The 17765-nt window shown below is 34.3% G+C and overlaps 1 protein-coding gene across 3 annotated transcripts in view; it reads right to left on the reverse strand.

The window, feature by feature from the left end:
* The window catches only part of ocm (over compensating males), a 302029-nt gene that overhangs the window by 48609 nt on the left and 235655 nt on the right, over positions 1-17765 (reverse strand). For 2 of the 3 annotated variants that reach the window (XM_072529886.1, XM_072529885.1), the window contains one exon: positions 13005-17039. The exons of the other annotated variant lie outside the window; for it this stretch is intronic. In XM_072529886.1, the coding sequence (XP_072385987.1) occupies positions 16611-17039 (429 nt within the window). In that variant the 3' untranslated portion in view covers positions 13005-16610. Of the gene's footprint in view, positions 1-13004; positions 17040-17765 lie in introns of those variants that run through there. 3 annotated transcript variants of the gene reach the window in all.

Raw genomic sequence — 17765 nt, forward strand, 5'->3', positions numbered from 1 at the left:
AGTATTAATAGCTCAAGTATCCTACTATTGCAGACTTCTTTCTTTAAAAAAAGAAGAATTATTCTAAATAGTGGAAGTGTATACTAAACTCATCAAATTTTGGGTAGTATATATTTAAAAAATATATTTTAGTCGTTATAATTTAACATAACCATTTATTATATGGTGCAGATAAATAAATATTAATTGTCGGTAATTCGCAAAGTTCTATTTTATTTACTATTTAGTTTGTTTACTATTAATATTGGCTGTGAGTAGGTGTGCTTGGTTGTATAGTAATTTCCAGCCACTTTTAGTCTGTCAAAAAGTAACTAACTTCGCAAAAAAATAATTACTAAATGCACTAGACAGTTCGGACTGGGAATAGCGAACCGAGTTTATAACCTTCATAAATCATTAGTATTATCTAATCGATTTAAATTTGCAATAAATAAACATAAAGTTCATTCTATAGAACTAAGAGTATACCTCGTAATAATTATCGCTGTGTTTTCTATCATAAAATAAACATTTAGTCAAGCTTTTATTTGCTTTCTCTCACAAAATGGCGGATGATTTAGACCTTTTAAAAGGTAAACGTAAAATTATTAAATCAACTCTCACTCGTTTTCATTCATTTTTAAATAAATATATCTCGTCTTCTAATAAAGATTTTAATCAACTCGATTTGCGCTATAACAATATTCTAGGAATTTTAGATGACTTCAATAACATTCAATATAGTATAGAGGTGGCTTCACCACTTGTTGACGGAGATTTTTTAACTGATGATTTTGAACGGGAACAGTTTGAAGAAACTTATTTTAAATTAATTTCTCTTGCTAAAAAAGAACTTGAAGAAATAAGAAGTAAGTCAAGCTCCTCTAAATCAGTTATTTCTGACAATAGTCAAAAGCCTCTCAAAGTTGTAAATGCTGAAGAAAATATTCCAGTTGTACCTAGTAGTATTGAGTGCAACATTGCCAACACATTACAAGCTACCAATATAAATACAGCATCGAACATTAACTTCTCTTTGCCAAATAATAATGGCATAAACATGGTATCTAATGATTTTGTTGACTCTAAAACACTTCCATTGCCTTCGGTTCACACACCATTTCCTGTTTATGATATTGGTCTTAAACTGCCTGATATCAATTTGCCTTGTTTTGATGGTTCTTTTGGAGACTGGCTATTTTTTAGGGATACTTTTATCTTTGTCATTCACAATAAACCTAATTTGTCAAAGGTTCAAAAGTTTCATTACTTAAGACTTGCCTTGAAAGGTGAAGCAGCTGAAACTGTACGGAATTTACAAATTTCGGAAGACAGTTATGATGTAGCCTGGCAAAGTTTATTGGAGCAATATGAAGACACCAATGCCCTCATAAATTTTCATGTTAGACAAATATTAAAACTAGAACCAATCTCTAAAGAATCACATTATGATCTTAAGCATATTCAAGATAAACTAATTCAAAATCTTCGGGTGCTAAAAACTCTTGGTGAGCCTACCGATTATTGGGATACCTTATTAATAAACACAATTTATCTTAAGTTAGATAATAAAACTAAGCAAAAATGGGATTCTAAGGTATCAAAAATCACAAAGCTTAAAAAACCCAATCTTAATGATTTTATTGAATTTTTAAAAGATAGATGTAACCTCCTTAAAGCTCAACAACCTGATTCAAAATTCATTGGCAAATCTAATACTTTCAGTCATAAGCCAAAGGCTTTGACTTCCACTAATGCTGCAACGTGCACATTTTGTAAACAAAATCACATCATTCAGAATTGCTCCAAGTTTTTACAACTCAGTCCTAAATTAAGATACGAGCGTGTTAAGCAACTTAAACTATGCAGTAATTGTTTACGTAATAATCATTTTACTAAAAATTGCACCTCTAGTAAATGTAGAAAATGCAGTAACTTACATAACACTCTTCTTCATTTCGATAAACAATCAGTACCTTCTAAATCTCAAACTTCTGAATCTCAGTCTGATCATTTTGGCTCGCAAGAGCAGCCTAGTACTTCCAACGCTGTCGGATCGTTTTCAAATACTTTATGTTCAGTGGAAAACAAGGATTGTATTTTACTTTCTACAGCTCAAGTGACTGTTCTTGATGATCAAGGCAATTCTCATAATTGTAGAATCTTGCTAGATAGTGGCTCGCAAAGTAATTTTATTACAGATGCTTGTTGCAAAAAACTTAATCTGTGTGTAGACAAAATAAATATGTCCGTTGCAGGAATAAATCAAAGTACTTCCAAGGTCAATTCGAAAACATTAGTTACAGTTTATTCTCGTACTACTGCATACAATGCATCTTTATCGTGTTTGGTAGTTGACAAGATTACATCTTGCATTCCGTGTATATCCTTTGATAAAGATTTACTTGACTTGTCTAATATATTGCTAGCTGATCCTGATTTCAATGAAAGCACACCTATTGATCTTCTAATAGGAGCAGGATCTTTTTGGGAACTACTTTGCTCTGGACAGATAAAACTTGGAACGAATTCACCTATATTGCAAAAAACTTTATTCGGATGGATAATTTCTGGTCCGATTCGATTGGATGAATCAAAATTCACCACAACTCATTGCAATTTTAGTATGAATAATGAAACTTCTATAGAGTCTTCATTAAACTATCAATTGGAAAAATTTTGGGATATTAATGAGTATCCTTCAAGAAAACATTTTTCTCTAGAGGAATCCTATTGTGAAAAGCATTTCGTAGAAAATACTATTTTTCGCCCAACTGGTCGTTTTGTTGTTAAATTTCATTTGAAGGAACCTATCAATAAGTTGGGAGAGTCTCGAGATATTGCTGAAAACCGTCTTTATTCGTTAGAGAGAAAATTTGCTAAAAATCTTGATTTAAAGATTCAATATTCGAAATTTATTGATGAATATATAGCTATGGAACATATGGCATTGGTTTCTGATTCAAGTCTATCTTTAGGTTATTTTTTACCTCATCATTGCGTCTTTAAATCTGATAGCACCACTACCAAACTCAGAGTTGTATTTGATGGGTCTGCAAAGACTTCTTCTGGTCTTTCCTTAAATGATCTTATGATGGTCGGCCCTGTGGTGCAGGATGATTTATTTTCAATATTGATTTGTTTTTAGAAAGCACAACTTTGTATTGGGAGCTGATATTGAGAAAATGTACCGGCAGGTACTAGTTGATCCTAAATTGCGTTCACTGCAACGCATTCTTTGGCGAAGTGATCCTTCTAATCCTATATCTGTGTACGAACTAAACACTGTCACATATGGGACAGCGTCTGCTTCGTTCCTTGCCATCCGTTGCCTCCATGAAGTAGCTCACAATATTTCCGAGAAACATCCTTTCATTAGTAAAATCATACTAAAGGATTTTTATGTTGACGACCTGCTCACTGGTGGATCAACAATTGAAGAGGTTCAACATATAAGGTCCATGTTGTCAACCATTTTAAATACTTTTGGATTTCCACTTAGAAAATTCGTTTCTAATTCTATCGAAATTGCAAACTCATCCACTGACCCTGAATCATTTGTCAATTTAGGCATAGACGAATCTACAAAAACCCTTGGACTTTTATGGCATCCAAAAAATGATGTTTTAATGTATACAATCAAAGATCAATTTTCCGATCCTGTCACAAAAAGGTCTATTTTAAGCATTATTTCTCAGATATTTGACCCTCTTGGACTGTTACTTCCATATACAGTAACAGCCAAGTTAATAGTACAAAGATTGTGGCAACTGTGTATCACATGGGATGAATCAATTCCTTTGAACTTAACATATCAATGGCAACAATTCAAAGATCAAATCCACTTGCTTCAGAAGTTACAAATACCAAGGCATGCATTATGCATCTCGGCTGAAGTTATAGAACTTCATGGATTTGCTGACTCTTCAGAATCAGCTTATGGGGCAGTTATTTATGTGAAGTCCATAGATAACTCAGGAACTATTTCGGTTCACCTACTTTGCGCTAAAAACAGAGTAGCACCTTTGAAAATTTTAACTATTCCTAGATTAGAGCTATGCGCAGCATTATTATTGGCCGAGCTCATGAATAAAATAAAAGATTCTCTACAACTGCATGTGTCAAAAATTTATTATTATTCTGATTCTACTATTGTTCTTTCATGGATCAAATCCTCACCACATCTTTATAAAGTTTTTATTGCTAATCGTATACAAAGCATTCAATCACTTTCTAATTCTCAACAGTGGTTTCATATTCCTACTAAGAAAAATCCTGCAGACCTATTGTCTCGCGGTATTCCAGCTCTAGAGTTATGTAATTCTGATTTGTGGTGGCATGGTCCAGAAGAGCTTTTATTACCTTCTTCATTATGGCCTATCAATGGCACTCCACTTGTTCCTTGTTCAGAACTTCCTGAATTAAAGTCTATTAAAACTATTGTGTTAAATACAAATCAAATTCAAGACTTTAAAGGAATACCCTATTTAAACAAATTTTCTAACTTCACTAGACTCACTAGGGTTTTTGCTTATGTACTGAGATTCGTGAATAACACTAGACATACACCCTTTAAGTGTACAGATCACTTAACTGTAGAAGAGATAAATAGTTCTATGATACAACTCGTAAAACTGGTTCAGTCTGATAAATTTACATTAGAGATTAAAGCTATCAAAATACATAAGAATATTCCTTCTAATAGTAAGTTGCTAAAATTAACCCCTTTTCTTGATGAATCTGGCATTTTAAGAGTTGGAGGTAGACTTAAAAGATCAGGATATGATTTTCCTAAAAAACATCCTATACTTTTACCCAAAGATCACATTCTGTCTAAGCTAATTATTTTAGATCAACATAATCAATTGATGCATGCAGGGCCTCAATTAACTTTGTACACATACATAATTGTATTGTTTGTTTTAAATACAGTTGTGTTCCACTGCAACCCTTAATGGGTGAACTCCCACCAGAAAGAGTAACCCCAAGTAGACCATTCTATAATACAGGAGTAGATTATGCTGGTCCTTTTATGATAAGAGATCGATTTACCAAACCCTATAAAACGATAAAGGCGTATATCTGTCTTTTTATCTGCATGACCACGAAGGCAGTTCATCTCGAACTTGTTGGAGACCTTACTACACACTCATTTTTATCAGCATTGAGAAGATTTTCTTCTAGACGAGGCAAACCTTCTGTAATTTTTTCGGATAATGGCACTAATTTTGTAGGTGCCTATAAGGAGCTTGGTTTATTTCTTAAACAAGCAAGTAAAACAATACATATTAATTTATCACTTGAAGGTATATCTTGGAAATTAATACCTGCGAAAGCGCCTCATTTTGGGGGATTGTGGGAACGGGGAATAAGATCTGTCAAGTTTCATTTGAAAAGGGTAGTCGGAACCAATGTTTTATCCTATGAACAGTTTCTAACAGTCTTGGTTCAAATAGAGGGAATCTTAAATTCCAGACCTTTGCATCCGTTGTCGTCCGATCCCAATGATACTACACCACTCTCTCCATCGCATTTTCTCATTGGAGAAGCTATCACAAGCATTCCAGAACCAAATTATTTGAATACACCGACTAACAGATTGAAGCAATTCCAGCTTACTCAAGCAATCACTCAAGATTTTTGGTATCGATCGTCTAGAGACTATATTGGTCAACTTCAGGCTCGAGAAAAATGGAAAAATAATTCACCTAACCTACTTCAACCTGGAACGTTGGTAATCGTTAAAGAAGATGACTTGCCCCCACAAAAATGGTTAACCGGTCGTATTTCCGAAGTGTTCCCTGGTGTTGATGGTGTTATTCGAACTGCTACCGTAAAGACTTTGAATGGAAGTTATCAACGCCCAGTGACAAAACTTTGTGTTCTACCAATTATTTAAAGTCCACTAGACTTTCAATGGAGGCGGCTATGTTGCGTCCCGCCATATATTCAAACTTTCTTTTTGAACCTTGAACGACTCTGTGTTGATCCTATGCGCGTGGAGGCGTGCGCTGACCCATTTTTTTATGACAAGTGACATCAAGACACTCGACAAGAAACAACCTTACTTTATAATTGTATTTTTAATAGTCGTAAAATAAATATCATAAAAACAAGAATTTTCCTTCTGATTATCGCAGAAGAACGTATATTTGTTATAATCAAATTTACGGAAAACCCTTTTTTCAAATGTGTTAAATGAATATGTTAAAATTATTTTATTTTACTATTACTTGTAACAGTAGCAAACATCAATATGTTGGAGTTAAAGTATAATATACCCCGAAAGATTATGTAAGAAAATTGTAGAACAATTGTATAGATGGAATGACTTTAGAAAATATTTGAATTATAAGTAGGCAAACATTAATACATATACCTAATGAATCCAGGATAAACTGAAATATCATACAAGTTTTAAATCAACATTTGGTAACTAAATAATTAGATGGTTGATATGTGTATGATGCTGAGTTATTTATTATTGATGACTGCAGGGTAAACTGTTTTATGTGTGGATTTATGAAATATAGAAACATACTAATGTTTAATATCATCTATTAAGCAATCGATTTTATTGCCTCGCGTAAAGAACGCTAATTTTATCAAATATTGTTATTGCATGTGTAGCCTAAATATTATTTGTTTGCCACATGCTAATAATTGCTTAAACTGTAATAATTATTTGTTTCATCATCATCATCACTGGCTCGACAACCCTTTTTGGGTCTTGGCCTGTTCCAGGATTCTTCTCCATTCTGATCTGTTTCGTGCTTTTTTTCTCCAGTTTTTTATTTTTAAGGTTGTTATATCATTTTCTATTTCTGAGTATCTCAGCTTCGGTCTTCCTCTTGTTCTTTTTCCTACTGACATCTGTTTGGTATTTCGCCCTTTTTCCATTCTTTCTACATGTCCTATCCAACGCAGCCGTCCTATTTTAATGAATGTTATAATATCCGGATCCTGGTATATTTTGTATAGTTTAGAGTTGTATCTTCCGCCATATTCGGTTTTCTTTTATGCCCTTATATATGTGTGGCAAGATTTTTCTTTCGAAGGTGGCTAACAACGTTTCCTCTCTTTTAGTGAGTGTCCAGGTTTCTGAGCCGTATGTGAGTACCGGTCTTATTAGGGTTTTATATATTTGGCATTTTGTTTTTCTTGCGACGTCATCTGATCTTAGTTGCCTAATTAAGCCATGGTAACATTTATATGCAATAAATGCCCGCCTCTTCACTTCCTCCGCAACGTTATTATCATACGTGACTAGGGATCCCAAGTATATTAAGTTTTTTACCCCTTCAATGTTGTATTCTCCTATTGTTCTATTTTGTGGCTGCCTTATTTCTGCATATATTTTGTTTTGGTCTGATTGATTTTAAGACCACTATTTTGTCCAGCTCGTTCTATTTGGTTGTATGCCTCTATCATTTCTGTTCTTGATCTTGCGATTATGTCAACATCATATGCAAATGCTATTTGCACGCTTTTATTAATGATTGTTCCTCGTGTATTGACTGTTGTGTCCTTTAGTATTTTCTAGAGTACGATGTTGAACAAGATGCATGATAGAGCGTCTCCCTGGCGTAGTCCCTTTTTTACATCTATTGTTTTCGTTAATTCATTTTGTATCCGGATTCTACTTTCTACTTTTAGAGATTCTTTTGTCAGTTCTATTAGTTGTGTTGGTATATTAAATTGTTTCATTGCTTTTATTAAGAATTCTCGGTTTATATTGTCATATGCGCTTTCAAAGTCTATGAAGAGATGATGTGTGTCGATGTTATATTCACTTGTTTTTTCGAGGATCTGTCGCAGAACAAATATCTGGTCTATTGTTGACTTCTGTCTACAGAAGCCACTTTGGTATTTGTCAACTATTTTTTCAGCGTGTGATCTAAGTCTTTCATAAATGACGTTGGACATTATTTTGTATGCTGCATTCAGCAGCGTGATTCCACGGTAGTTTCCACATTCTAACTGATTCATTTTTTATGTAATGGTACAATAATACCGCTATTCCACTTCGCTGGTAGCTGTTTATTCGACCATATTTTTGTTATCAATTCATGTATTGTTTTTTGTAGCGCGTCTCCTCCTTCCTTCAGTAACTTCGATGCTGTTTGATCCGATCCCTGTGCTTTATTGTTCTTTAATTTGTCTACTGCTTCTCTAATCTTGGCTATTGTTGATTGAGTCTTTTCTCTGTTTTCTGCTTGTTCTAATGGTATGTCAGGGTTCGTCTCTCTCCGATCTCCTTCAAGCTTTTCCGTAAAATGTTCTGTCCATCTACTTAGTATCTCTTGCTGTTCTGTCAATATATTACCTTCCTTATCCTCTACACATCGTTGTTCTCGGTTTGAAGTCTTTTCTGCTTTTCTTCTTTGCGTAGTTGTTTCTATTCTTCCTCTGCTTGTCGGGTTCTGTGCCCCTATTGCATCAGTAAATATGCTCTGTTTTTTTGTCTGTTATAATCTGACATTCTTCGTCAAACCAGTCATTCGTTCTTGTTCTTCTTTCTCTACCTTCTATGCCTAATAATACTTCTTTAGCTGCCTCATGATGTCTCTGCATTCTTCCCACTCCTTATTTAGGTTTTCATGTGTTATTCTGTTTTCTAGTTTGTTGTTATAATTATTTGTTTAATCAATCATATTTGTGCCGGTGTAGTTTCCAAGAAGGAGGGGCTCTGAATTGAGTAGGGGCTCTTCAGTACTTCTTGGAAAACACACTCGGAGGGGGGTAGTTCTCAACCTCAACACGGCGCGTCCCAATGGCTGATAGGGAACGTCCTACAGATATGTGGGGCAGGTGTGAATAAGGCTTTGCCAAATAAACACCCGCGGATCAACTGACAGCATGACATAGGTAGCAGCTATGTCATTACAGGATCCGAGCGGTAGAGAAAATCTCTTTACCGGTCTGATACTGAATAATCACAGGCGGTAATTATGATTTAACCGGTTGTGACACTGCGAAATCACCGAATGTTTTGCCGGTATAAGCAAACCCCCACTTACTGACCAACGGCATCGAGCGGATGAGTTGGTAAGTGGAAGGGCACTCTTTTGTCCTGAGATTGAGAAATCGATCTAAAAGGCGGATGAACCAAGGTCAACGGCATAAGGATACAGAAGGCAAGGAGAAACCACTGCATTAAAGATCCCTAAGGATTCTCAAGAACAACCACAAATGGACGTAAATCAAACAGTATCCCCGAGTGCCCGGCGGCTCTTTAATGGGACGGGGGTGCGAAGAATCACCGGGCGGAGAAACAAATTTAGTGTAAGCGATTTAAAACGCATAGCTACGTGGAATATAAGAACACTTTATGAAGCAGGAAAATAAACATCAGTTATGCTAGAAATGGAGAGATTAGACATACAAGTATTGGGGCTTTCAGAAGTTCGATGGCCAAAGTCTGTAAACTATACCAAGGATAATAATACTATTTTCTACTCAGGCAAAAGCACTGGAGAACACAGCCAGAGTGTCGGAATTATTATCAACAATAATTTAAAAGAGTTTGTGACAAATTTCATTCCCTTTAACGAACGTATGATGCTACTTCAGCTGAAAGCCAAACCTCTAAACATAAATCTAATCCAAGTGTATGCTCCAACATCTGATAGCAATGATGGTGAGGTCGAAAAATTCTACGCGGACTTAGAGCTGTTAACAAAAAACATAAAGAAGCAGGAGGTAAAAATAATTATGGGCAACTTTAATGCTAAAGTCGGTCGAGGAAAAACTGGAAATATAGTAGGAAATTTGGGGTTAGGTAAAAGAAACGAAAGAGGAGACAGACTAGTCCAATACTGCCAGGAGAAAGAACTAGTCATAACAAATACATACTACGATCTAACCTTACGAAGATTATACACGTGGACTTCTCCAAAAAATAACACCAACAATATAATCAGAAACCAAATAGATTTTATAACGATTAACAAAAGGTTTCGCAATGGAGTACAAAGTGCAAAAACCTATCCAAGCGCAGATGCAGATTCGGACCATAATCTATTACTAGCAAACGTCAACATTAAACTCAGAAAACCGGAGAAAAAAAGTGAAAACCACCAAAATAAACATCAAAAACATAAAAGACGACAACTACCAACGGCAACTAAACGCAGAAATAAATAAATTAACTGAAGGAAGCGTTGAATGGGCAGATATGAAAAAAGCCATACTAAAAGCGGGAAAAGAGGTCCTAGGCGAAGAAGAGAAAACCACTAAAAAAGACTGGATGACACCGGAAACAGTTGAGCTAATAACTGAAAAAATAAAGATGAAAATAAATATAAAACCATCAAGAATAAAATCAAATATGAAATCAGAAAGGCTAAGGAGGAATGGATGAACAAAGAATGCCAGGAACTGGAAGAACTCAGCAACTAACATGACACCTCAAACTTACATAAAAAAATGAAAGAACTTACAGGCAACACCAGACAAAGAAGAACACTTATAACAAGAGATAATAATAGAGGAATACTTACTGAAGAGAGCAAAATAAAGGAAGTATGGAAACAATATATAATCCATCTGTTCCATGACGAGAGGGAAAATGAACAAGATATAGGTGAAGAAGAAATACCTACAACGTTTACCCTCAGAAGTAAAGAATGCCTTACAGAATACAAAACAAGGAAAAGCACCGGGTCCTGATCAAATTCCAGTTGAACTGTTAAAAGCCTTAGATGACGGTAATATAAAGAGACTCACCCGAATTCTCAACCACATATATGTAGAGGGCAACATCCCGGAAGAATGGCTTAAATCGATATTTTTACCTCTACCAAAAAACAACAATCCCAAATCATGTAATGACTATAGTTTGATAAGCCTAATGTGCCACCCTTTAAAGATTCTCTTGAAAATTGTTCAAAACCGAATTTATAAGAAATGTGGGGAGCAGATAGATGAAACGCAGTTTGGCTGCAGAGGAGGCAGAAATGTCGGGAATATAACAAGAGTGCATATGTATGCTTCATAGACTTTAGGAAGGCATTTGACCGAGTGCAGCATATGAAGTTAATAGATGAATTAAAAAACATCAATTTAGACAAAAAATACATTGAGTTTATTAAGGCTATATACTGGAACCAGAAAGCAGTAGTAGTAAAGGTGAACGATATAGAAACAAACAATATACCAATTGCGAGAGGGGTTAGGCAAGGATGCGTCTTGTCTTCGACGCTTTTCAACGTGTACTCACAGGTCATATTCAGAAAAGCCTTATGGAAAAGAAAAGAGGGAATAAGAATTGGTGGAGAAATCATAAACACCATGAGATTTGCAGATGACACGGTTATTAGAAGTTATTATTATTGTTATTATTATTGTTAGAGAGTATAGAAGAACTACAAACTTTACTAGATGCAATAAATAGTGAATGCATTCAAATGGGACTTGACATCAACACAGATAAGACCAAATTTATGATAGTATCAAGGAGTCCAATAAATAATGAACAAATAACTCTTGGTGGACAGCAAATAGAGAGAGTGACAAAATATAAATATCTGGGAGCTTACATCAACACAGAATTAGATCCAGACCAAGAGATCATTGTACGAATAGAAATGGCAAGGGCAGCGTTCTTAAAATTCAAGCAATTGGTCTGTGACAAAAATCTGAATACTGCGCTGAGACTGAGCTTTGTTGAATGTTACGTCTGATCGTAACTATTGTACGGGGTAGAAACATGGACATTAAAAGCGCAAATAGTTAAGAAGTTTGAAGCCTTTGAATTTTAGATATACCGGAGAATGTTGAGAATTCCATGAACTGCCAGGGCACCAATGAGGAACTGCTGAGAAGAAGAAACAATAAAAGTACGCAAGACTGCATACTGAGGAATGATAAATATAGTCTTCTGCAGGTCATCATGCAGGGTAGAGTCGATGGCAAAAAGGGAATAGGTAGAAAGAGGTCATGGGTGCGAAATATTCGAGACTGGACAAACATGACTGTAGACGAATTATTCCACGTTGCAAAAAACAGAGAAACTTTTAGAAATGTGGTCGCCAACCTCCGTTAATGGGGACGGCATAGGAAGAAGAAGAATCATATTTGTAATAAGGCTTGAAGCGTGGAGCTTGACCGCGTAATTCATTTATAAAAACACTTAGTAGTCGGTAAAAATCAAGCTAGAGATCCTAACGCTTCAAGTCATGACAAACCAGGTTAGTGTCAATAAAACGGTCATTTTGGGTTTGGTGGTTTTACTTATATCCATAACTTCATTTTATTCCTGTACAACCAGAACTTCAATTCTGTCCTGATTAAAGATTCTATACATGGTCATTCGAGCAAAAAGAAAAACATTGTTTGTGGTAAGCCTCTGAGAGAAGAAAAGACCTATCATATATATCATATAAAAAGTCATATAGTGACCTAAAACTACAGTCCACTCTAACTACCAACACCAATGACCAGACCAGACACTAAACCCGGTGGAAAATAAATCCAGATACTCGATCCAGTTATTGGCAGCTACTCGATCCAGTTATTGGCGTCACTCGATCCAGTTATTGGCAGCTACTCGATCCAGTTATTAGCAGCATTCAGTCCAGAAGGTGCATACAGACACTCGATCCAGTTATAGGCAGCCACTCGATCCAGTTATTAGCAGCATTCAATCCAGAAGGAGCATTCAGCATCCAATTTAAAACTGTAAGTCTTTGAATATTTCATTTATACCCAACAGTGCAACAAATATCATTTTAATTCAAATTAATAATTCGGATATATGTATGCTTACGCCTTTGCTTTCAAACAGAACTGACCTACACATGAATAAATAGGTCAAAGTCAGATAAATACGGAATTTTCTTGTCTGCACTTGGCATTTCAAAATATAATACATAAAAACAATCTTTACGTCAGTACTGGTAATATAATCTAATTTTTTTCTAATTAATCTTATTTAACTATTAGCTCCCAATTTTGTTAATAATATTTTTTAAACATTTGAGTTGTTTTGAATAAATAAAAATTAGTTCAATTAAACGACACGATGATAACAAACAAATCTTTATTTACAAAATAAAACATACAACATAGAATCCACAACAAAATTGGCATAAGTGATAATGGTAAATTAATTAAAATTATACAATTCAAATATTACCTAAAACAAAAATGGAAAAATTGTACGCTCGGAAATCTACTATTTGTGCGGGGATAGCCAGAATAATGACGAATAACGAAAAAGGATTCTAAAAATAGAAAGACAAGAAAGTACATTCAGCATAGGTCGCAGGCATTGAACGAATATTGGGAGATTGAGAACAATCACGAATTACTAGATTAAGGTGCAACAAAACATAAATATTTTAAATCAAAATAATAGAAACAGATTTTCAAACTACACATAGAAGGAAAAACAATAGAGCATATAACATTGTACTGTAGGGGGTTGAAAAAAGATAAATCACTTAGAATTAAAGAGATACAAATAAGAAAACAAAAAATTGAGGAAATATTACAAGAAAACATACAAAACGTATGGGAGGAGGAAGAAACGCAGTTGGAATTAAAGGAGCAAATGGAGAAAATAAAAACATTAGTAATGGAAGCTACCATAAATAAAGAACTAGATAACTTGGAGGATGAAGAAATAGATAGAATAACCGTCTTACGAAGACAAGTAAGGAAAATGTTGAAAAGGAGACGGCCGGAAACTATGCAAAGGAGAGAAGTTCTAACTCTGCCAAAAGTGAGAATACCTGTATTTGATGGAAAATATGAGACATGAACAATGTTTTATTATTTATTTACAAAGTTAGTTCATAAAAATAATCAACTATCTAACGCGACAAAAATGCAGTACCTCAAACCACAATTAAAACGAGAAGCTAACAAAATTATACATTTGCATATAACAGATGCAAATTATGAAGTAGCCTGGACAATGCTTAGAGAGAGGATGAAAACCCAAGGATGATATTGTTTAAATTAATTGACAGAAACAGGACAGAATTCGGAAATTCAGGCAATGGAAAAAATCCGAACAACAGGAGAAATGAATATCACCCTGATTGACGGTCACCTTGATATAATGGTTATTCAGGCAATGGAAGAGATCCGAATAGCGGAAGGCGAGACTATGCTCAAGAAAATAATGGGTAAAGAAATGACAACACACGGCAATGATATTGTTAAATTAATTAACACGGTGCTCATGCTCCAAGTGCAAGAAGTAAGGAAGCATTGACTAGCGTCCTAAAAACAATACACGACATATTTCATAAATACCTAGAAGCAATTTGAGATCTACGAATTAACACGGAATCCTGGAGCCTATTAATAGCCAGAATAAGTATAACAAAATGGGATAACGAAACCAAGACATTGTATAAAAATAACATTGGAGATAGTAGAGAGGTACCGACCTATAAGTCAACGCAAGCCTTTCTACAAAGAATATTCCAAACGTTAGAGTTATTGGAATCAGAAAGGAATCTAGAAATATTCAAGGAGAAAAATTAAGAAAATAAAAAAAACATTGTATAATGTGTAACGGAGACCACAGTGTAACACAAAGAAGGGAGTTTCTGAAGCTCAGTGCAAGAGACAGAAACAAAATAATAATGGAAAAACAATGGTGCAAAAATTGCCTATCGCGTAGGAATGAGTCGCAATATTTCTCCCAGCAGAGATGTAGACAATGTAGTGGAGAACAGCACACATTGATACATTTTGAAGTTGGATATTTGAGCAAAAGAAGAAACTCAAATGAGAGAAGAAAAGAAGATATTCCTGAAAAAAACAGGTGAAAATTCGGAAGTTCGGGCAATGGAAGAGATCTGAACATCAGGAGAAATGAATTTAACCCTGATAGAAACAGCGAAGGAAAACGTTATTCGGGCAATGGAAGAGAGCCGAATAGCGAAAGGCGAGAATATGGTCAAGAAAAGAAAGGGTACAGAAATGTCAAGACACAGAATCGAAGACAGGACTCAGTGACCCAGTGTGACACTCAGTGTAACTTGCACTTACTGTGCAAGTCACAAAGATCTAGAAGCCTTACTTGCCACAGCAATCGTGCGCATAAATAATTCCAAAGGAAGCTCCCACTTAATGAGGGCACTAATAGACCAAGGTTCGGAATGCTCATTCATTACTAAACAAGCAGGGACAATCTTGAGAACGCAAAGAAAACCAATCCATGCTACAATCTCGGAAATCGGTTCGTTAGGAAAAAAATTATCGAACTGGAGCATGAAGCTATCATTGAAACATATTTTTAGAGTAGCTTTGAAATGGAAACAGAGGCTTTGGTACTACCAAAAATAACCAAAAACTTACCAGAACAGGAAATCCAGTTAGAAGAATACAATGAAAAAAAAAAAAACGTTTTGTTAGCAAACCCGCGGTAGGGAAGATATACGTATTATTAGGAGTACAGGAAGAAATGCTAACGAAAAAGTAACGAGCTATTCATTTAAAACACAATGTTAGGATGGATCGTGTCAGGAATTGCACAAAAAAAATTCAAGACAGGAATCCAGACAGGAAATGGACACACAAATAAAGAAATTCTGGGAACTGGAAGAAGTAGAGAAAGAAAGCAAACTCTCAGTAGAAGAGCAAGAATGTGAAGAATACTATCAAGAGACAGTTAAAAGAGATAACAAAAGAAAAATACGAAGTAAAAATACCATTTAGAGATAATATAGGAAAATAGAGGTACAGTAAGAGCATATTTCGAAACGCATGAACAACAAATGAATTCAGTACCTAAAGTAGATTTTTTTCCGTGAATGTAAGCAAACTGGACATGGTTCGAGCATAAGGGTTAAAACCTACGTCGAGCAGGAGGCTACTAAAAAGGGATAATGCTAGACTAGTAACTTGAATCCTAACCCGCCAAGAGTCCTGCAGTCTAGCACGATAATAACGTATGTACATAATGGATTAAAATTAAGAGAAATGTGCAATTACGGATTTTTTTTTCAACTAGAGGTCGTTTCGCTTTAAGTCATTACAAACCGGGTTAGTATCAATAAAACGGTCATTTTGGGTTTGGTGGTTTTACTTAAATCCAGAACTTCATTTTGTTCCTGTATAAGCAGAACTTCAATTCATTCCTAATCAGAGATTCTATACACTAAAGAAAAAGTTGTAATTTAATGTGGATGTATATATAAATATGGATTGGTAAGATGTTACTGTAATCTGAATATTAGTTAAATTGTTAAACGGATTTTGAAAAATTTGAGTATATTGGTAATAAGAATGAATGGAATATCGGGGTATGATTGTAGGTGTGTAACACTATGCGGTGGGTTGTAGTTGTAAGAACTGGTTGAATGTAAACTTCGATAATAATAAGGCCTTATATATTGAAAGACAACATTGTTAATTGTTAAAGAAGTAATTGTTGACTGATTTGTGTACGGGTAAATACATTATGGAAACCTACAAAATTGATATTTGAAAGAGGAAATAATTTAGCTAAAGAACAAGTTGTAATTTTATATTGATATAGTAGGTGAAAAATAGCTGAAAAAAGATTAAACAACACTTTTATTTCTTTCATATTATTATTATCTACTAACATTTTGACTTATACTTATATTACAGATCACAATTATTTTTTTCTTAAGTATATTTAATAATTACAAATCATTATCAGAAGGTATATCATCTAAATCTATTATCACGGATGAAACAGGATTATCAGCATCAACCATATTTTCAATACTTGTTTGAAGTTTACCGTTAACGCTTTTATTTTTATATTCAACGGCAGTTTGAAATGTATTTCCGTTGCGAATTATCGTATCCTTCGTATCAGCAATAGCAAACCTGCTTCTTTCCGCGATTGTACCCGTTTGAGGTATCTTCACCATCCTAAATTTGTTTTCTATTATTTCTGATGCTTTGACATACTGGTGTTTTTTAATTATATCTGGAATACTTTTGTCTGTGGATGATTTTTGATCCTCATTTGAGGAATGACTTGACTCTCTGTTAATTGGTAACGGTACTAAAGGTTTTAATATTGATTTCAAATTTACATTAACAGCTGATTTTGCTGTAGGTACCTAAAATATAAAAACTGATACAGTCCAATTTAAATGGAGCCGCAATAGTTTAATAAATGGTTTTTAGCATAGTAAACATAGCAGTGACGTTCCAAAAGATATTTGAGTTTTAACTCAACTAATTAAAAATATATTTACAAAAATTGTTTTATATTAAAAAAAACCTTAATTATTAATATACATTAGCAATATACATATAGCATTGGGGTCCGTCTCAGGATGGGATGGATAGCCGAGATTAAATGTTATTGAAACTATAGCAAACGAAACGACAGGCATTTATTTAAGAATTATAATATAATATAAAGAAAATTAGTAAAAAATAAAAATAAAAAACTTTTTTTGTTGAAAACTTTTTGTAACTACTACATCACATATTCATTTTCTATGAATTCTAACATAAAATATAAACTGCGGGTTGCACAAGACTGGCTAATAACAAAGTTTATGACTATGCCTTCTTATGTATCAAATGTTAATACTGATAGTTATAAAAAAGTGATATTTTGGTATTGTGATCTGAATAAAAATTTTAACTGTAACGTAGTTATGCGTCTTTTTATTTATGAAAGCCCTTTCATATTTTTTTATTAAAAAGAAATAGACAAGAACCAAAAAAAAGAGATGATATATATTACGTTTGATATGAATCAAAAAATAATACCAGACATTAAAGACTGATAGAAAAGATAACAAGCGTATATCTAAAACCTTTTTTGAAATATT

Source organism: Diabrotica undecimpunctata, chromosome 4 (assembly GCF_040954645.1).
Source record: "Diabrotica undecimpunctata isolate CICGRU chromosome 4, icDiaUnde3, whole genome shotgun sequence".
NCBI lineage: Eukaryota > Metazoa > Arthropoda > Insecta > Coleoptera > Chrysomelidae > Diabrotica > Diabrotica undecimpunctata.